This window comes from Onychostruthus taczanowskii, unplaced genomic scaffold (assembly GCF_017590055.1).
Source record: "Onychostruthus taczanowskii isolate IOZ18803 unplaced genomic scaffold, ASM1759005v1 scaffold174, whole genome shotgun sequence".
Lineage (NCBI taxonomy): Eukaryota > Metazoa > Chordata > Aves > Passeriformes > Passeridae > Onychostruthus > Onychostruthus taczanowskii.
In genome coordinates this window covers 944,126-964,927 of record NW_024498951.1, presented here as the reverse complement: position 1 = coordinate 964,927, position 20,802 = coordinate 944,126, and the positions used below count along the sequence as shown (strand labels likewise).

At 43.5% G+C, this 20,802-nt stretch overlaps 1 protein-coding gene across 4 annotated transcripts; it reads right to left on the bottom strand.

The window, feature by feature from the left end:
• Positions 1–490: 490 nt before the first annotated feature.
• On the bottom strand, positions 491–16,711 carry TOPORS (TOP1 binding arginine/serine rich protein, E3 ubiquitin ligase). Of its 4 annotated transcripts, none has more exons than XR_005952336.1 (5): positions 15,665–16,711; positions 11,790–15,227; positions 10,550–10,729; positions 5,073–5,225; positions 491–2,453 (listed from the first exon to the last, which is right to left on the bottom strand). XR_005952336.1 is itself a non-coding variant. In XM_041400189.1 (2 exons), the coding sequence occupies exons 1-2, from the start codon at positions 15,722–15,724 to the stop codon at positions 12,258–12,260; spliced, it is 3,030 nt and encodes a 1,009-aa protein (XP_041256123.1). In that variant the 5' UTR covers positions 15,725–16,711; the 3' UTR covers positions 11,739–12,257. The 4 variants fall into 4 exon arrangements, 1 of the variants encoding a protein (XP_041256123.1); XR_005952338.1 differs by having other exon boundaries at positions 491–580; XR_005952337.1 differs by lacking the exon at positions 491–2,453 and having other exon boundaries at positions 2,987–5,225.
• Positions 16,712–20,802: the final 4,091 nt, after the last annotated feature.

Below are 20,802 nucleotides of genomic sequence, written 5' to 3'. Positions count from 1 at the left end.
ACCATAGCTTTATCACCCACACAAGGCTGTAGAGGAGACATGAACTTACTTGCTTGCATGCAGGAAACCTGGGGCGCAGATTTCTACCTGATTCAGTACAGGTTGTTTGATAGTTTGAGTTGGGGCTGGGCTGAAGATGATGACACTGAGTCACTGTCAAAAATCAGTTTCCCATCTTCTACTTCTGAAGGCAGTCTGTCAGGGCTTGGCCAAGAAATCAGATCACTGTTCTCATTTCCTGTGCTGTGAAGTGTGACTTTGGCGTCATAGAGTCATACAATACCAGGAATTAGAAGGGATACACCAGGATCATCAAGTCCAACTTCTGACCCTGCACAGGACCCCCCAAGAGTCGCAGCATGTCACAGCACGAGTCACAGCTGCACAGTCCAGCCACACCCAGAGGAAGCGTGGATAGGCTGGAAAAAAAAAAAAAAAAAAAAAAAAAAAAAAAAAAAAAAAAAAACCAAAAAAAAAAAAAACCCCACACTATAAAATACATTGTCCTTTGGCAAGAAGAGGCACTTTAGGTATCACTGGGTATCACTGCACAGCTGAAGCGCTCAGACAGACATAGACCCTGCAAAAAATCATATTTTGCTCAAATGTATGGAAACCATGAACCTGGAAACTTCTTGCTGGGAAACAGAATTGCTAGTAAGAAGTTTCTGGAAACAAAACTGTCAGACAGCCCCTTGCTGGCTCTGCTCATGACTTCAGCACCATCAAAAGCCAAAGAAATTAGTCCATAACCATGAAGACCTTAGCCAAAACTCAAAATACCTCTAAAAAGGTCTGGAAATGTGCAAACCAGTACAGTCAAAAGCATACAAAGTGTATTTGAAAGACATTAACAATATCCCAGACAACAAATTTTCCAGAATTCACTAGCCACACCCCAATAATAACCAGAGACTGAAGCAAGGAGATCAAAACAGTACTGGAGGCAAAACTCACAGATCTGGTTTTTGTTTTCCTGAAAAAAGCAGCCAAATAGATTAAAGATTGGTGCAGTTCATAACAAAAAGCCATTATTATAAATTGCAAGTGCACAATACCTCTTAAAATGCCATTGTCCAGTAAACATTGTATTTATACATTGTGACAATCATTTAATAAGATGGCAACCTGATGAAGATGGATCAATTAGTCATGCAGAGGCTATGCTGCAACCAGGGACCATGAGAAGACTTAAGAACTGGAGATAGAAATAAAAGCTGCATGTAAAGATAGTTAAGCAATCATATCTGTTTTCATCCAGTAGCAGGAAGTATGAGGATAGAGGAGACATTTTTATCTTGTGCTGTGCAAACTTCACACAAGGTACTTCAAGAAAAGAAAATTACTTCCAAAAATGCTGTGAAATTCCACAATTCAAGAAAATGCCTTTCAAGTATCCTATTCTAAGCTTAAACTTAAAATAAATACAACAGCAAGAAGGCATGAAATGCTATGAAAGATGCAACTGAAGGGTTCAGGGTTCTCTGCATGATGGGGTTTTATTGTTTGGGTTTTTTTTTTGTTTTGTTTTCTGGACCCCAAAGCCAGGCAAAAGCCTAGCTTAGGCGGACAAAGTGAAAGGGAAAATAACTGTCTTACTAATGTACTTTCCACACTCAGTAGAGAACACCACAAGTGGTTGGGTGCTCTTCTGTTGTGTTGGTACTTCTAATGGTGCACAGGGTACCACTGGCTCTTATACCCATGCCCCAGGAAGGGAGACAGCACCCTCAGTACTTCCATCTTGCACAAAGCCCTTCTTAGGTCACAGCAACAGCTGCCATTAAACTTTTGAGTTTTTCTCACTAACATGACAGGGGATCTGGAGTCAAGTGCCCAGAACAGGAAAATTAGAAAAATAAGGCATTTTTTGAGATCTCTAAAATGTACTAAAATGAAATAAATATTCCTAACATTCCTCTAAGATGTTTTAATTCAGAAGGAGTGGCTTATCTAGAATTGCCTCCACTCTAACTCATGTCTTAGGAAAACACTGCCTTTGACTTTAAAAGAAATACCTGAAAGACATTTAGAATGTTTTTCATTTTTATTCCCATGTATTAAGCCACTCACAAACTCTGTATCAATAAAAACACCATTCTACAAGATAGTTCACAAAGTCAGTAGAAATAAAATAATTCACTAGTAAATCTGATAGACTCCATCAGAAAGTCTTTAAGTCTATCTCACTGTGTCTGATAAAACTTTGTACATGCAAATGCTCACTTATATACCATTCACTAAAAATTCACAGAAGCAGTTGTTTCACAAAAAAAAAAAAATTATGAGATTCAGCTCAAAAGTTATACTGCTGCTCAAATGTCCTGTTATCATTATGAAGTTTTCTGATTCTGTTCCATATGCTACATTTTCCACTGGAGACTTACTCTGGAGCCATAAAAGCTGCAAGGCTGCCAAAGGAATTTCCACTTCACCAGGTCTTCAGAAGAAACCTAAACGTAGTTTATACACATAGTGTGATAAATAGGTGTGATTCGTGCTGATAAAATTGAAACAGTAATTAATGTGGATATAGTAATCAATATTTGGAGAAAACAAAATGGTTAAATGGTAAAAAGCTAGGAAAGCAGAGGGGAAAGGTCCGCCCCCCCCATTATCTTTTGCAGATGTTCAAGGCAGGAAAAGGAGTCAGATAAAGCTTGCTAAAATTAACTGAAAGAGGGAAAACTTGGGTAGAAATCAGAAATATGTTAATTTACAAGATTTATTATATTGGCTTATATAACTTTGGTTTGGCATATATGATATTAGCTTGGTGCGCATGTGTAACCCAAAAGTGAAATAAAGGACACCTGAGGAAGAGGAGCGGCCTTCATCTGGACGACCCCCAAAAAGTGGTGCGACCCCCAAAAAAGATGGTGGCGCATGCGCGGTGAAGATGAAGATAAGGGTGGAGACACCAGTGTGATGAATCGAAAATAGGAGGGGATGCTGATATTAGACAGTATAAAGGGGGGAATTTTGGGCTTGGCAAGCTTGTACGTGAGGTGGCAGGGGTCCCAAGGCCCTCGCACTCCGTACCCCGCGGTAATTTTGCTTATACGTCATTACCCGAACCAAAATATATTTTATTATAACCAAATTATACTGCCAATTTATTGAATGTAACTATTTCATTTAAATTTTATTAAAATTATTGTTATATTTAATTTTGTTTGTCCTTTTATTTGTGATTGGATAATTGGGCAAACATAACAATAGTAATGTATAGAGTCAGAATCAGATAGAAGACATTGGGCAAATTTTGTCCATGCTTTCTTATTTTCATCTCTAGAAGGTATGAAGCTGTGGGGTTCAACTCAAGGCATGCATGCTAGTACTGTGTTTTCAGAAGACAAATGGCTGAAAAATTACTTACTCTATCCTGATTTGTCTCTCTTCTCCTGAAAAAAAGCTAATTTCTTCAGCTCTACAATATTTCCAGTGTATATAGATGCATGAAAATAGCATATTTCTTGAGAAATTCTATTAATCAGAGATCCAATTTGGATTATAAATAAAGATGTCTTTAGAAAAAAGACTGGAAATTCTATTTTTTTAGTCCCTTACAAAAAACAGCTTGTGCAAAGCAAATGCCCACAGATATTAGCAAAGTTTAATCTCAAAAGATATCACTTTGGATTCTATTATGAAAAAGAAAATATAACCAGTTTGGTTAATTTTTACTCTGCTTATTCTCAACTTCACTCTGCACCTTCAGTTTCATAGAATGGTTTGTGCTTGAAGATCATCTGCTTCCAATGCCCCTGACATGGGCAGAGACGGCATTCACTAGATCAGGTTGTTCAGGGCCCCATCTAACCTGGCCTTAACCACTTTCCGGGATGCTGTATCCACAGATTCTTTGGGCAACCTGTTACAGTGCCTCACCATCCTCTGAGTAAAGAATTTCTTCCTAATATCTAAATTAAGCAGCCCTCTCTCAGTTAAAACCATTGCCCCTTGTCCTGTTACTATCTGCCCATATAACAAGTTCCTCTCCCTCCTTTTAAGCACATAGAGAACTTGACAGTTACAGAGCAATTAAGCTGGACTTCTTATACATCTGTGTACTTAAATATAAATAAAAGGAAAACAAACTGCCGGAGAAGATGGAGCAAAAGTACATTCAGAAGTGAATAAGCCATAGCACGGACAAATTTAAGTTAATGTAAGAAAGACCATGGAAAAACAGGGAAGGAAAACTGTGCAGGAAACTTCACCATTGCAGAGACATTTACTTCCCTGCCCTTTTTAGTCAACATGAAACCATGGCAGGGCTGACACAAAGCTGTTCTTCTGACAATTTTCTAGATTCTCCTGTTAGATCACTGTTAAGTGGTACTGGCAATGTAATATTTCAGGACCTGAAAGCAGAGCAGCATGCAACCAGATTCAAGGCATGCAGCAAAAAGCTAAGGTAACTGGAAGATGAACCAGTTTCCACCTCCACCAAATACTGGCAAGTGCCAAGAGCTGGCTGCTTGGCTGAGGAGCTGGGAGTCTGGGCACAAGAACAAACTAGTGGTGCTGAGCTGATGCACAGCCCCCAAGTGATGGGGAGCTCCTGGCACCCCAACACCACAACCCCAGGCTAATGGCTGCACCATGTCAGAGCTGGACATCAGTGTAGACAGACAAGAACAGGGGAGAAGGCTGGATTGCAATGTCCTAAGGGCCCTGACATTAACTTCACAAGATTCATACTCTGCCCATATTGCCCTATCTGATCAAATATCTGAGATATTTGGGGAACCTGCAAAACAAATGGAAAACATGCTAAAAGGAGGAAAGGATTAATAAAGAGGAGAAGAAAGAGCAGAGCAAAAATGCCCGCTCTATGGCTCTTAGCCATTTTGTAGAGATGCAGATAACCATTGATAAAATATTTTTTTTTTGGAGCTTCAGTTATGATGGAACTGGAACTGATCATTATGCTCTCTAATTGGTGACAACAAGGCATTCTTATAAGAAACTATCTCTGGCAGCTGTAGTTACAACACAGATAATATGCTGCATACTATTTCAGCACATCTGCTCAGTGCTGTGTAGAAGATGAGATCATTATTCACCTGTTTGACCTGTGGGATATGGTAGGGGTATTCTGTGACAGCAACTTGTTCTGTGGTCACAATCTTCATTGTGGTCCTGGTTGTTTCCTGCACAAGACTGTTTTTTGACTGTTCACTGTCTTCCATCACTGCCCTGTAGCAATCAATAGGTCTCTGCAAAAAGACAGCAATAGTGCAATTAACTTCTGACAATTCTGACATGTTAAAACAAGGATTATTAATATTACCAAGGATGATCACTCTAACCTGGCCGTGTAAATCTGGCAGTAAATAGCATACCTCACATAAAGGAATATAAAATTTGGAATAAAATAAAAGAAATTGGTGGTATTTAATCATACTTTGGAACGCTGAAATTCTTGCATTAATTTTAAAGTGGGCAACGGCATCTAGTATGTAATGACGATAGTGTAACAAATCTCCCTCTGAAACTGAGATTCCTGCGCAAAAGGCTGTGCCTTAAACAACATGAAGTTCTGTTTCATAGCTGAACTCTTTAGTTCACATTTTATTTTTTCCTTTTTTTTTTTTAACCTGGGACTATTTAAGCCAATTGTTTACTATGACCTAATTAATAGCAAAAGTCAAAGAGTCCTACTGAGTTATCTCTGCATCAACTTGCCATGGAAAATGTAGACATTTCCTTTTTCCTTCTTGAAAAAAAATGAACAATATAAAGGAAATGATAAAATCTGTTTCCACTCACTAATGCCTCAGCCTAAAATTACGGTTTCTTCTGCAATGATCCTGGTGATGTGGTTTGGAGCATAGGTGGTTGCCATGAAGAAACATCTATAGCTAGAGGTAAAGCAGTAGAGATTGCCTCTGCAGGTTACCCGAACAGAGCTCAATCACTATCTTGTGATGGTCCTCTGTGTTTAATCATCTGTATGATTCCTGCAGAGTTTTACCTGTAGCAATTGAAGCAGGAGTTCGGGAAATTAAACATTACAAAGGAAGACTACATGAGAAAAAGAGCAAAAAAAGATTAACAGTTCAATACAAGCTTCCTAATGACCATGTATCTCAAAATTCTGCAGGATGTTGCCTGGTCTGTGCAAGAAAATGACAAATGAATGCTATTTAACATTTTGCTTGAACAGTTTTCCCATTCAGAAAACTATCTGAAATACAATAATGAGAAAAGCAGAACTGTGAAGCATTTTATAAGGCTGATTACCTTTCTAGGACATATAATCTGATATATGCTTTGTCTATCCAGAATAAATTCAGTAGCTGAAAAGATTAATTGAACCTATTTTATGCTGCTTGTACATGCTCTCACAGAGAAAGTAACTTACTTTTTTTTTTTTCTTATTGACTCTTGCACAAGAGCCTGCAATACACCACCAAGAGTAAAATGACTTTTCTAAATTTAGTAGTTCATAAATCTTACAAAACACCAATCCATCCAGTGGTTTGTTGTTTGGGGCTTTTTCCTTCTTTTGTATATCCAAATTAAATAGGAATGCATGCAGGAGATGCACAGTATTTGCTTTTGCTATTCTCCTCTCCAAGGGTGCAAGAGGCATCTATCAGCTTACTCGTGCTCTACCCCCTAGTCTCACTCCCTCTCTTCCCATAAACATAATGCATGCAGGTGAGCATACACATACGTGTGCATGTATGTACATTCATTTTTGACTCTTCAGCTCACAGACAAGAAACTGCTATGACTTCAAGGCACTCTGTTTTGGAGGAGCTGTGTGACCTGGCTCATGTAATTTGCGGAGGATTAAATTTACCATCCCAGCTACACACACGAGGTGAATGATCTTTAAAAAAAAGTTATGCTCTGCATGTCTTTTCCCCTATGCACTTGATGTTCATCTCAGTGCCTTGGACAGCAGCTTGTCACTTGGCTGTGACTTGTTCTGCACATAACACACTGGATGGATATCTGATCTCTAATGGCTACAGGTTTTCAAAAGATAAATGGTATTTTTGCCACACACACTGTTTCATATGTTATCCATCAGGACTAAAGACCAACTTGGATGTGTAGTTGGTTATTACAAACCTTGAGCAAAAAATTCTTCAGGACTCAGCATTCCAAAATATCCTGATGGGACTTTTCCTCAGCCCTTGCTAATAACAAAAGGCTTGCTTCAGTTAATTTAGTTCCTGTTTTGGAGACCACTGACAACATACTTAGATGAGCAGGTTGCCTAGCTAGGCTTGGGATGTTCACAGGTCTTCTGTCACTCCATGCCAAAGGCCATGAAATATAAATACAAATTTTATATTTATAGAAATATAAAACAACTATCTGTTGAACTGCAGATAGTTCCAGCTTACTGGAAACTGACACTTGAAACTTCTTAAAATTGAGTCACTGCGCATCTGTGGCACTGCTGATGATTCATCTACCACTAAAATGTTCAAGAGATATGCATGACAGCAGCAGCAGCATTTTCTGCAGCCACCTTTTGGATTCTGGTCCAGTTTGGAGACAGAAACATGCTTCATCCCTGCAGTTTCCCTTCAATGTGATGAACCTTAGAATCTCATTTGAAGCACAGCAGGTGGGTACCAAAGGAGTAGGCCCATGCAGAGCACCCTGGGTTATTATGTATTTCTGACAGGATGAACTGTAAACAAGATCCCAGGCCTACACGAGTATGTTCTGCATGCATGTACAGCAAGATAACTCTGCTGGGTTTATTTTAACTCTGCTCTCATGTCTCAGGATTCAAGTTACCTCAGAGTGAGAGACTGGAGAAATCATTACTTGCTCAAAACAACCAAAGTGTGTGGCAGGGTGGCAGGGTGGCAAGGCAAGCTCTGAAGAAAGTGGGATGATGCACTTCTCCATATCCCACCTCCCTGGAGCCTCCAGTCCAGCTCCAGAATGGTTATCAGCCATTGGCATAGCAGAAGCCCCATGTGGAGGGGAGGGTTCCAGGAGGCCAAAGCAGATAAAAGCAGTTGTACAAACACCCTATCTCTAACTTTTTGAAATCTGGGTAACTTAAAGATGGATGGGTTAGAGTTTGGTAAGTCAATGCCTTGTGAAATGCTTTATGTCTATTGTTTTAAAATTTGCCAGGTACCTTTATTTTCTAAAGTCTGCCTGTAAACCTTTGTTTAACCTCCTGAGAACACTGTGTTTCTCCCACATGTTGGTCTCAGGGAATAAAAAACCTTAACCTGAAAGAAACACATCAAGAGTGTCCAGGGCCTTACATACCAGGTCTGGTAGGTAAAACATCTTCTTCTCAAAAGGCACATGGAAAATAGGCAGAATATCCAGGGAAAGTCAAATAGCCCTGGATAAGGTTATGTGCGTTGCTAAATCCAACACAACTGATGGCTGAGGTCTTGTCTAAGCCTACAAAATTATGCCAGGGAACTCCAGAAGAGGATTGATAAATCTCATTTCCTACCTTGAGCTGATTAATGCAGCTCAGTCCTTGTCCTGGTTTTGGCTGGAATTTGAGTAGATATTTTTTAGAAGCAGGTACAGCAGTGTTTCAGTATGTGAATGATGCTGATAGCATACCAATGGTTTGGTTGCTGCTAAGAGTGCTTACTCTGAGCCAGGGACTCTTCAGTGGCTCATGCTCTGTCAGTGAGGAAGCGCACAAAAATGTGGAGAGGAGCACAGCCAAAACAGGGGACCTGAACTGGTCAAATGGATGTTCCACAAAATAGAACGTCACACTCAGTATATAAACTGGAGGAGTCACGCAGAAGAGGGCCTATCTGGGTTTGGCATTGGCCAGCAGGTGGTGAGCAATTGTATTGTACATTACTTACTTTTCTTTGGTTCTCTCTCTCTCTCTCTTTTATTGCTATTACTAATACTACTATTATATTTTACTCCAGTTCAATTATTAAACTGTTAACCAAAAAGTTTCACTTTTCTTTTTCCCCCCCAGTTCTCCTCCCCATCCCACTGGGGTAGGGTGTTGTTGAGTAAGCAGCTACACGGTAGTTAGTTGCCAGCTGGGGCTAAGCCCCTATGCTTTCGCTATGCACGTACAATTCTTAGTAGCAGCTGACACCAAGCCACACTGCTTACTCACACTATGCAGGTAGGTGCAGTGGGAGTGATGAGCTGGTTTACACAAAGCAGTACTGGGAAGCAATGGCTGCCTGTAGCACACTTATTTTCCGCAGTTGTGCTCACTGCCCTAGACACCCTTCACGCTTTAATGAAAATTTCCTAGTAATGAGTGTCATGAAAAACAACCAAATGAGGTTTCCCATATTTGTAATGTAATGCAATGTAAATGTCTTTAAGTATTGAGAATATTTTCTGACAGCTTGCTAATTTCCAGTGTTTGCAGCAGATCCCATGCAGCATGCAGCTCCTGAGGCCTCAAGAGCAGATTCCCAAGGGACTCCTGGGTAGTGCAATGTTTGCTCTCTCAAAATAGAGAAGCAACTTTGCAGTTCTCTTCTCCTCATTGTGCTGACATTTTTAAGCTGAACCATTTCCTGATCACTGTGGCCAAGACCATGCCATCTCCCACCAGGCCTTCTCCATTCCAAACCAGCAAGTCCAGGGCATCTTTCCTAGTTGCCTCTCTGGGTACTTGTAATACAAAGTTCTCTCCCACAAACTGTAGGAATTTTTCAAATCTGCTCACCACAGCAGGAGGCATTTCCAGCTGGTCTCTAGAAAGTTGAAATCTGCCACAAGGACAAAGGCTGCTGATCCAGAGATTTCTCCTAATTGCCTATTAAAATAACTTCTCTGGGACTGGAATCCTGGCTGGGCAACTGATAGAAGACATCTGCTTTTTCTTCCATCCCTTCATCTTCACCCAGAGACTCCAAACCACATCATCACCAACTGTAAGGGCTGTATCAAACTTCTCCCTTCTATTTACTGCAATAGCTCCCCTTGCCCTGCCCTCTCCTCAATATCCTGCACCCTCCATCCCAGCACTCTGGGTGTAGAAGTCCCACTTATGCCAAGGATATCCCAGCTCGGGATGGGATCCCAGAATGGACCAAGGGTTCCAGTAAAGGGCACTTGCAGCAAAAATCCCTGAGCCATCTGCCAGGGACACCTGAGACCCTGAGCTACTGCCCTCGGCGAATTTGGAGAGGCTGTCAGGGCTAAACAGAACAAAGGGAGCCACCACATTCATTCCCAGGAGATGCCAGAGAGCTCTTAGCAGCCAATAACAAGAACGGAGCACAGCAAGCTCATGACAGTTCACATTATGTGGCCCCTGGGCCTCCCAGTGCCCTGACTCCTTCAGACATTTGTGCTCCCTGAAACCTAATCCCATGGTAGGGACCAACCTGACCCCTGCAGCCCAGAGATACTCTCAGGGGCAAGAGTGGAGGTGACTGACTGTGGAGGGGACTTCTGATTGCCTCTCAGGCTCAGCCAACCTGTGCCGGCTGGTTGGGAGGAGCAGCCCTTCTCCACAGCCTGGGCACTTCCAGGTGATGAAGACCATGGTGAGACAAGCTGCCCCCTTCAGCCCCTGGATAACCACAGTGGAGCACAGACCCACCTGCAGGCTGTGGAAAACCCCCACTGTGGAGCAGGTGGAGATGCCCTGATGGAAGCTGCAGCCCATGGAGATCTCACACAGGAACAGGCTCCTGTCAGGAGCTGAAGCCTGTGCTTAGGAGCACATACAGGAACAGGTTTCCTGGCAGCTGGAGCAATCTGTTTCAGAAGCACTGCACACCTGTAGAAAGGGCCCATGTTAGAGCAGAGGAACAGTGTAAGGAGTAAGAAGCAGCAAGAATGTGATGGACTGAACACAATACCCATTCCCCATCCTTCTGCACAGCTGGGGAGGAGGAGGTAGAGTCGTCTATATGAAAGAGTGAAGTTGAGAAGGAAAGGGAAATTTGTTTGTTTTGCCTTTGTTTCTTATCCCTCCACTCAATTTTTCATTGGCAACAGAATATATTAATTGTATCCAACTCTATCTGGCTAGTGACAGTACTCTACCTTGTTCTTGCCTCAACCCAGCTTTCCCATCTTACCTTCTCCCCCATCCTGGGGAGACAGTAAACTTCACTACCTGGCAAGCAACCAGCCAAGGTCAAACATACAAAACTCATGGAGATAATGCAGGAGAGACAGAGAAGGTATCCTCCTCATTCAGCCCTCAGAGCTTCTGCTGTGCACACAGAGAACAACCAAACCAGGAAAACAAAACCCTGCCAGAGCCCTGTGTATTGCACATACCTGCAGCAGGACATCTAGGATATGCTGAGCTGGGTGAATATTGGTTATTTCAAGGAAGTCAGGAGGAAGAGTTTTATTGCCAAGGCTAGACAAGACAGATGTTTTTCAAGTATGCAGCCACAGGACATAAAGAAGAGGAAAAGACTTCTTGAAAGCTGCACAGTTATAGAACGCAAAGCAGAATGCACAGGCTCCAGTAAGGGAAATGAAAAAAAAGAAATCTGAAAAAAAAAATGTTTCCCAAGGGAATACTCCTATGTTAAGGCAGGACAGAGCGGCCATCCAGCTTTTGGGAAAACTCAAAACTGAACCAATCCCAGGCAATCTTATCAAAGTTCCTGCTTTCAGTGAAGGCTTGTACCAGCTGAACGCCAGACAACCCTTCCAACCTGAAGTAGTCTTGACTGCAAAAATATCCAATGGTCTGAATACATGAAACACTCAAAAACAAAAGGAAAAACTCCATTTGCAAAACACACAGTATATATGCAAATGTATTTAATAACAACAAAAAAAACCTTATTGCTTTATTCAGATTTTGACAAGCTTACCTTAAAATTACTCAAAGTCATGTGAGAATTTCTGTAGAAATCACTGACTGCTTTTCAGCAGACATCAGCTTAAACCAGAGATTGAAATGAAGCTGGAATTCAGACTGAATCACTTTTTATGAACTAAACAACATTTTCCTGGTCTAAGAAGTAATCCCCATAAAATGCATTTCCAGGCTCTTGTTTTGTGCTCCTTTTCTGTCGTTTGATTTACACAAAACTTTGAAATACTCTGTGGATGGCTTTATGAAATTAAAACGCCCAAACAGTCCTCTAACAAACTTTTAGAATTACAGACTAGCAATATTCTATCTTCTTTGACTTGAAAGTGCATACACATTCAAAAGTTTTATACATTTCCTAGACATCTTTTTAACGGACAGAAACCCTATCAGACATTTTAGTTTTCAAGGGGAAAAAGAAAGTTGTTAAATTCACAGTTTGAACAAGTGTTCCAAGGAAAGCCTACTACATTTTTTCTTCTGGGAAATCAAACCACGAGGATCTGCTGACAAGTCTCTTTGGCAGTCTCAGTATCAATGGCTCTCCCTCTGGACACTCTAGGAAGGAAGTCCTGGGGGAAGGCGGTTGACTGGAAGGCGCTGCTGGTGCTTCCTGAACATAACTGGTTACAGTTTCTGTGTGAAGGGTGTTACTGCTGGCATTCACTGTGGTAACACTCTGATCAGCTGCTGTTTCTTGAAGTTTCACATCAGCATTTCTATCTCCATCATCTAAGTTTTCCCTTGTGGCAGGGTTACCATACTTTTTGTCTACTCCTCCAGTTTCCTCACATACTCTCCTCATCAACACAGGAGATGGAGACTCATTTTCCCTCTCATTTATTTGAGTTGTGCCTGTCCACGTAATACTGCTGTCCCATTCGGTACCTTCTGGTTCCTTGCTACTATCACTATCAATTGTAATCACCACTGGAGAAGAAGGTACTGAGTTACTCGTGTGATGTTTCCGGTGTTTCTTCTTATGCTTTTTCTTTTTCTTTTTAAGATGCCTCGTTGTGTCTGTTGCTTTTCCTTCATAGACTATCTCCACACTTGGACTCCTCATTTTCTTCTTCCTTTTCTTACGCTTTGTCTCACTGCTTGCACGATTGTCTGACAGGCTATCTTCATTTTTGCAGCAGTCACCAAATTTTGACGAAGTTTTCTTAGACTCATTTTCTCTTTCTAGACTTGTGCTTTCCATGAATGCATTCTCCAGGTGGCGAGTTTTGTACTTCCTTTTTCCACCAGGCTTCTCACTTTTCATTCTGTCAGCTCCTCCAGGAGGAGTCCTTGATCTGTTGCTTGACCGACTCCTTGATCTGCATCTTTCATAACAGTAAAAGTGTCTCTCATGGAGTCCCCTCTGGCTATGCAGATCTGTCCTCTCAATAAATGATCGTATCCTGTATTCTGGACTAGCAGATTGCCGTGAATAAAGAGTGTTAGACCGGGTCCTCCTTCTACTGGAGGATTCATAGCTGTCTCCAAATACCTTTCGACTACAGAAAGCAGAACCCCACTGGTGTCTACTTTGATAACTGTCTCTTACATAATAGCGATCACTGTCTCTACTTCTTGATCTCCTTTTACTGCGGCCTTTGCTGCGTGAACGTGATCTGCTCACTTCTCTGGATGGAGTGCTCTCACCACTCTGGCTCTTCAGAGAGGACCTGGTGTCATGAGCCCTTGATCTTGTGTTGCTTCTTCTGCTCCTATGTTTGCTACTATCTCTGCTTTTCGATCGTTTCCGTTTAAGTTGGTTTTTGCTATGGTGCTCCCTTCTAGACCGATGGCCATGACTGCCTCGACTGTCCCGTGAACAAGACTGTGGGCTTCTAGACTTCCCCTTTTTAGACAATCTCTGATTCCAAGGGGAGCAAACTGCGTCACTCCCTGGAGAGGGGCTCCAACTCAAGTCCTGTGGAGGCAGATCTTTTCTTTTACATTTGTTCTTCTCATCCTCTTTTGATTCCATCTTCTCGACTGCAGGAGATAAGCAGCTTCTACAACTTCCTACATCCTCCCTATATGTTGGGGAATGTGGTGAGAAGCTCCTGCTTGGTTCACTGTCACTCCAGCTGTGACACTGGACTGGTCGCTGTTTCTTGACATCTTCCCTTTTCTCTTCCTTGATGGACTCCTCAGAGTCAGAGGACAGCTCAACCACTTCTGGTGTCCTCTCAGCTAAGGGCTTAACATACCCGACAATGACGCAATTGTCTGAGGAAGAGCCGCTGTCGTTTGAGTCTGCATTAGCCTGTAACTCCGTCTGCAGCTTGGCTCTTCGGCTCCCTGAGGCAGAGTCCTCATCAGAACTTTCCGATGACTCCAGAGGAGAAGCTATGGTTGCACGAACCTCCTCTGAAATGGAATAGGAAGGCCCTGGAGTTTCATCATCCCACGGGGCCTGACCAAGACCAGGAATAGACAAACTACTCTCTGGCCCTTGCGGGTACACCACATCTGGAGATATGGTAATAATTGATGAGTCTGAGTGGCTTCCTTCCTCATATGATGGCGCAGGACAGTCATAATTGGCGTGTTGATCGTACGCTTCTAAGTTAAAAGGACAGCGAGCAAAACTGATGAATTCGTGCAGGAAGTGTTCTGTCCGATTCAGCAGAAACGGCTTTAAATCATCAGCAAAAGCCTGACTTTCCAGATCGTATCTAGTCACGTTACTCATGATTATGTGCTGCACAATATTGATCAGAGACCCGTGGGCACCAAACAGGACTGTAAGTTCTCGCTTCAACCAAGGAACCAAGCGGTGAAGGCAAGCAGGGTTGCGGCGGAAGAACTCTGCCGAAATCTCTCGGTATCGCCCGCCGTCCTGAATGCTGCGGATGCGCACGCCGGTGCAGTACAGAGCCCTGAGGAAGGTGATCATGTCCTCCTCCTGAATCTGCCGCAGAGATCTGCCCTCCGCGCTAGCCTTTCTCCTTGAGGCCAGCCTCCTGATCATCTGCTGAATCTCTCTGTGTCTGTGTCGCGTTGGCTCGCTCGACAGCCCTTCAAACAACATCCCGTTATCCGGAGGGGACAGCATCCTCAGGGAAGGGGAACCGCGCGTGCGGCGTTCCCTCGTTAAGGTAGTGCGGTAACGAAACCTCCGGCCATCGGGGCTGGCAAAAGAGCTTGTTTCCAAAGGGCTGAGTATGTACTCCTTGAAGTCATCTTCAGCACGAATCGTATGGAAAATGGAAAAAAAGGGTTGCTTGCAGAGCGGGCATTCTGCTTTGTTTTTTGACCATTCTTGGACGCAGCGGAAGCAGAACCTATGCAAGCAGCGATCTAGATATGCGACATTGTCAAATCTATCCAGGCAGATGGGGCATTTGGAGTCGGGAGACGCATCTGTCAGCAGCTTGCTGGTGCTGGCTTTTGGCGAAAAATTGCTGTTTTCTGCAAACTCCTTATCTGACGTCATGTTCTAGAAAAGACAGAGACAGATCATTGCTGTCACAGAGAGGTAAAAATCTTACACTCTAGATGCAGAAACCCATAACAATTGCTTTTACAGTTGCAAAACCTAGCAGTGGCTCTGAGAGAATGCTGAACAAAGAGGCAGCATGACCTAACTACTTTGTTTGACTTCTCTTCACAGTGGGATATAGTTCTTCAGTGCTACAAGTTTTACATGGCACTCAAATCATGCTCCATAGATGAAGGTAACAGGCAGGCCTGTCTTCTTTCCCACTCTTAAATAACTCCTTTGATGTGGTCAGTAAATTTATGATTTACATGCTATCTTCCAACACATAGCTTAAAAAATCTAGCACTTATATATGAAAAGTATGAGAACAATTCGTTCTGCATTTTAAAATAAACCAGCCAAAAGAAGTAATTGGACTTGAACTATGTTATCACCTTCCAAGTTCTGCTGGACCTGTTCTGTTCCTGCACAGTCTGCCCCTCTTTGTTGGGCATTCATGCTGGACCACACACAGCTTGTTGGACAAGACAATCTCCAGGGATGTGTTCCTGCCAAAATAAGTATTTGTTTTCAAGACTGAAGCAGAAGCAAGCAGATGTCATGCTGAAGTACACACTGCCTTTTATCTGGTCAGGTTGTTATGCTGTTTGCCTGAGATAGTAAATTTTCTTCACAGTGACTGGTCTGGGGCTGAGCTTTGAATTTGTGTTGAACACAGTGTTGATAATACAAAGATATTTTTGTTATTGCTGAGCAAGGCTTACACAGAACTTTTTGTACTTCTACCCTGGTGATGAAGTTGGTGGGGCATGAAAGGTTGGAAGGAGACACAGCTGGGACAGGTGACCCAAAGTGACCAAAGGGATTTCCAGACCATGCGACACCCCCAATGTATAACATGGGGGAAAGAAGGAGAAAAGGTGAGACATTAGGATTGATGATGATTGTCTGCTCAAATCACCACCACACATGATAGGGCCCTGCTCTCCTGGAGACGTCTGAACATCTGTGTGCCCATGGAAAGCAGTGAAATAATTCCTTGTTTTGCTTTGGTTGTGTGCAAGGCTTTTGGTATCCTTATTTAACTGTCTTTATCTCAACTGACAAATTTTTCAGCTTTTACCCTTCTGATTGCCTCCCTGAGCTCAGGGAGTGTGCAAGTGGCTACCTGGTGCTTGGCAGCTGTGCGGTGAAATCATGAGAGATGTGAAACATGGTCAACAAAACATTAATCCGTTTAAAAGCTGGTTTAAGTTTTGGCGTTACCCTAAAGCATTACAATCCAGTGGAAATAAGTTACCACCCTACTCAAAATCCATTAGCCCGTGTTTTGCCGCCTGCCTGGCAGCAGGCCTTTCCCGCCGGCAGGACACCGGGAGATGGGGCAGCAGCAGCGCTGGGGTGCCAGGGGCGCAGCCCGGGCTCAAAGAGGTGCCCGCGCACCTGCAGGTGTGAGAAGGCCCCGGCCCCGGCCGCGCTCCGCCCGCTGCGGCGCCGCCCCCGCCCGCTCCCCCGCTTCTACAACGCTGTGAAGGGCTGCCCCGGGGAGGAGCTCGGGGCGGCGGCGGCCCCTGGCGAGTAGAAGCGTGGGGAGGGGCGGCGGTGGCGCCGCCGACTCGGAACGCGCTTTGTCCTCAGGTGGCGGCTGGCGTGGTGGTGCGCAGCTGGGGCTTCGTTCTCTGCGGGCGCGGGTGGCCCCCTGCGGCCGCTGGGGTGCCGCTTCCCGACCCAGGGCTGCCCTAGGCAATGGCAGAGTCGCCGGCGGCGCCAGCGGGACCTTGGCACTGTCTCCGAGAGTGCAAAGGAATCCATAGAAGGCTGGAGAAGCCGTGTGATAGGTTGGGCAAGTAAAACACAAAGAGCACGTAGGAGAGAGGAGATAGACAAAGCATTATGTGGAAACAGAAAAATAACTGTCCTTACTGATTTTTACAAATACTTACCTGCAGTATATACAAGTGTGCAAAGGACATGGACAAGGCCAGCTGTGCAGGCTGCCACAGGGGGGGCACAGCCTGCCACAGTACCTGCATGTATTACTACCAGGACTGATGTAAAACACGAACACAGCCAGCCCTGTCCCTTTTCTTACCCACAGTCAGTATGGACTAAAGCTTGCAAAAGCACACGTGAATTCATAGATGCCCAGAGTACCAGCACAGCCCATCTGTTCATGTGATAACCCTGCCCCATATCCTGAGCCTTTTCACTCATTCCCACGCACCAGCTGGTCCTGCTTCTTGCTCAAGAGCAAATGCGTGCTGTGGCACTTCCCAACAGGTATTCCAGTCCTAAAGATCTCCCCAGGTAGCAGCACCAGCCTATCTTTCGTGATCTGCCTGGACCTGTCGGGGTCCGCTGTTATGTGTCTCTGCCGTCTTGTTATTACTGATTACATTCTTTAACTACAATTTTATTCATTTTCTCACTTCATTGTGAAATAATATCTTAATTTTTGAATAATTAATTTATAAAAATTGGGTCCAAAAGGTAATAAAAAGGTTACTCTTAAATTGTCAAACTGAAACTTAAAAGTGACAGGCTCAAAAAGAATTTAACATTTCTTTTATTAATACAACTACAATTTATTTTATAACACAAAGCAAAGTAATGAGATGTGCTTCGCATCAATTTGTCTGATCTTCTCTGTTTCAAAACTTCAGTTATCTTGTTCTTCTGTTGGGAAACTCAAGTTTGAAGGTTTTCTCTCTTCAAGGAAATTCAGTCCAGTAAATGATCATGATCAAATGCAGCATAGTAGATTTCGGTGTAGTTATAACATTCTTCTTTCTATAACATACAACTTAACAACTGGGTTAATTTTCCAAAATGATCTCAAATATAACAAACAATTCATTTTTTTTTTTTTTAGAAACCATACAAAAACATATGTTTAAAACAAATACATTTAATTCTTCAAAACTGAAAACCTGTATAGTAATCAAACTTTATAACTTTAATCAAATGAATAATCCTTTTTTTTTTCCGTAAAAAACACTGTTTAAAAACCTTTGAAAAGGTGTTTTGCATTTTCAAGTCACATTAAGTACAGTAATCAAACTTTATTACTTTAATCAAATGAATAATTTTTTTTTCGCAAAAAACACTGTTTAAAAACCTTTGAAAAGGTGTTTTGCATTTTCAAGTCACATTAACAACTTTTTAAATTAACAAACTAATTATTATTAAAATTCAATTGTTACAAAACTTCTAATTAATTTAAACAAAAACTTACGTTCACCCTTTAATATCATCACTTTGAGTATGGCCTTTTGCAGGGCCCTTTGCAAAAAGGCAATACCCAGAGTTTAAAGGATAATTCTATAATTTAATTTTTAAACTTGTCAATCTTGTAAAAATATAAACTGAATTAAAATTTGCGCCTTTGCCAATTTATAGTAATATAAAAATTAAAAGGAACATTGGGTAAGGTTTGACTAGGAATTGGATAGGGAAACTTGAGCAGCACTTCTTAAAGTTAAAACTTAAAACACCTTAATTATTAAGAATATATAAAATTGTTTAAAAATAACAAAACATGTTCTAAATTGTTCTTTTGGTTTTCTGCTTACTTATTGTTTCTTATAATTACTAAAATTCAAAAATCTATACTTTAAAAATTTCTTACTAAGGTCTTTAAAATTTAAAATCATCTAAAAGGTCTTCATAAAAATTAAATGCTAATTAAATCCGAATTCCACAAAGAGTGCTATAAACAATTGGTGGCTGCAAAGTGATTTAGGGCTGAGAAAGGAGGGTGGATCTGGGCATCACTGCCTTGTGGGGGAAGGCAAAACAACGATTACCAGATCAGGTTTCCAAGTTCTCCCTCTGTCCTGCAGGGCTCTCCCCCCACTGAGGGGAGGGAGGGTTTAAGGGAGAGAGGCTCTGGAGAGAAGTCGGGTTGGGATCTGCCCCCCCAGAGGTGGAACTGGAAGAAGGAATAAACATTGCTTCAGACCCACCCCTCCCCCTCAGTGGGAAACGGGCTGACATTCCTCGTGGAATGTGACCCCCTGGAAGGGGGATGGGTTGGCGGATAACATCAGGGGTGGGGCTCTTAAGGAGAGAGGCCCTGGAGAGAAGTCGGATTGGGATCTAACTCCCCAGAGGTGGAACTGGAAGAAGGATAGACATTGCTTCAGACCCACCCCTCCCCCTCAGTGGGAAACGGGCTAACATTCCTCGTGGAATGTGACCCCCTGGAAGGGGGATGGGTTGGCGGATAACATCAGGCGGGAAAAGAAGACAAGGGAGGAAAGCGTGTCTAAGATAGAGTGGCCATCCTCCGTCTTAGACAAAGAGCTGGGTGGGGGGCCTGACTCACTGCAGTTCCCTAGTAAGGCCTGGACAGCGAATGGCCGGGCGCTCAGAGCAGTGCGGCCAGCTGCTCCGAGGGAGGAGTGGGGGAAAGGTTTTTTCGGAAAGTCTGAGGGACAAGGGAAAAGGGGAATTTCCGTGTGCTGCTGCCCTGTGAAAATCTTTTCTCTCACTCCTGTCCTTCTTAGAAGGACAAGGGGAGAGTCAGCTGATGAGGTGAGAGAGGGAAACTGACAGAGATGAAGATCCTCACGGGCCTGGCCACGGGCCCTTGAGATAATTCCACCCACCGGGGATAGAAAAAAGAAAAAAGACAAAAAACCCCCCCGCTAGGGCACAGCTCACCCACTACCGCGGGGCCTCTGGCTGGTTCTTCTGGGAGACGAGACAACCGGCTTCTACCTGGCCAGCCCTCTTCTGCCGGGTGAGGGACGCTGGTTGACCACCACAGCAGTTTCAGTTCTCATCAGGGTGCGTTGAAACTGGTGTTCTGATCGCTGACAAACTGGGGACTTTCTCTTTCTCGGCTTGCTAGGGCACAGCTCACCCACTACCGCGGGGCCTCTGGCTGGTTCTTCTGGGAGACGAGACAACCGGCTTCTACCTGGCCAGCCCTCTTCTGCCGGGTGAGGGACGCTGGTTGACCACCACAGCAGTTTCACTTCCCATCAGGGTGCGCTGAAACTGATGTTCTGATTGCTGAAAGACTGGGGACTTTCTCGGCTTGCTGCCTCCAGTGACTTGGGTGTTCCCGGTGCTCCAAAACCCGTTCCCAAGGCTGAGGGCGCGGCCACTGTGGGTCACTGGTGTGCTTGTCCCAGTGCAAGCACCTTGCTTTGTGCAGGAGCCCAACAGCTACTTCTCTGCTGCTGTCTGCGCAAAGCCCTGACTCATTTGAGTCTTCCGCAAGCTTTCTTTCTCGGCTTCTGAGTGAGGAGGAAGGGCGGAAAAAGTCCACAGAGCCATAAAATTCACCGATGGGCTCTTCTTAGAGTCATAAAAGGAGCTCGTAAAATGATCTTATCTTGCCTCACGTTGGGTGCCAAATCTGCCGCTTCTCTTCCCCGGCTAGCTGATGTTGAGAGTCGGGGGCGGCAGTTTTCCCCCTGGAGCTCCTTCAATCTGGGGGGTGGCAGTTTTCCTCCTGGAGCTCCTTCAATCCCAGTTGTCAGTTGTTTTGGCGCAGTATAAAACACAGGCAGCGCACAGGGGTCCCAGGGAAACATTATTTGATGGTGTTTCTTCCCCTCTT

Coding starts and splice junctions, on each gene's coding strand:
- TOPORS (XM_041400189.1), bottom strand. CDS start 15,724: ATGCCCAACAAAGAGGGGCAGACTGTGCAGGAACAGAACAGGTCCAGC. Junction 15,228..15,664: donor GGTCCAGCAGAACTTGGAAG/GTGATAACATAG, acceptor TGTCTTTTCTAG/AACATGACGTCAGATAAGGA.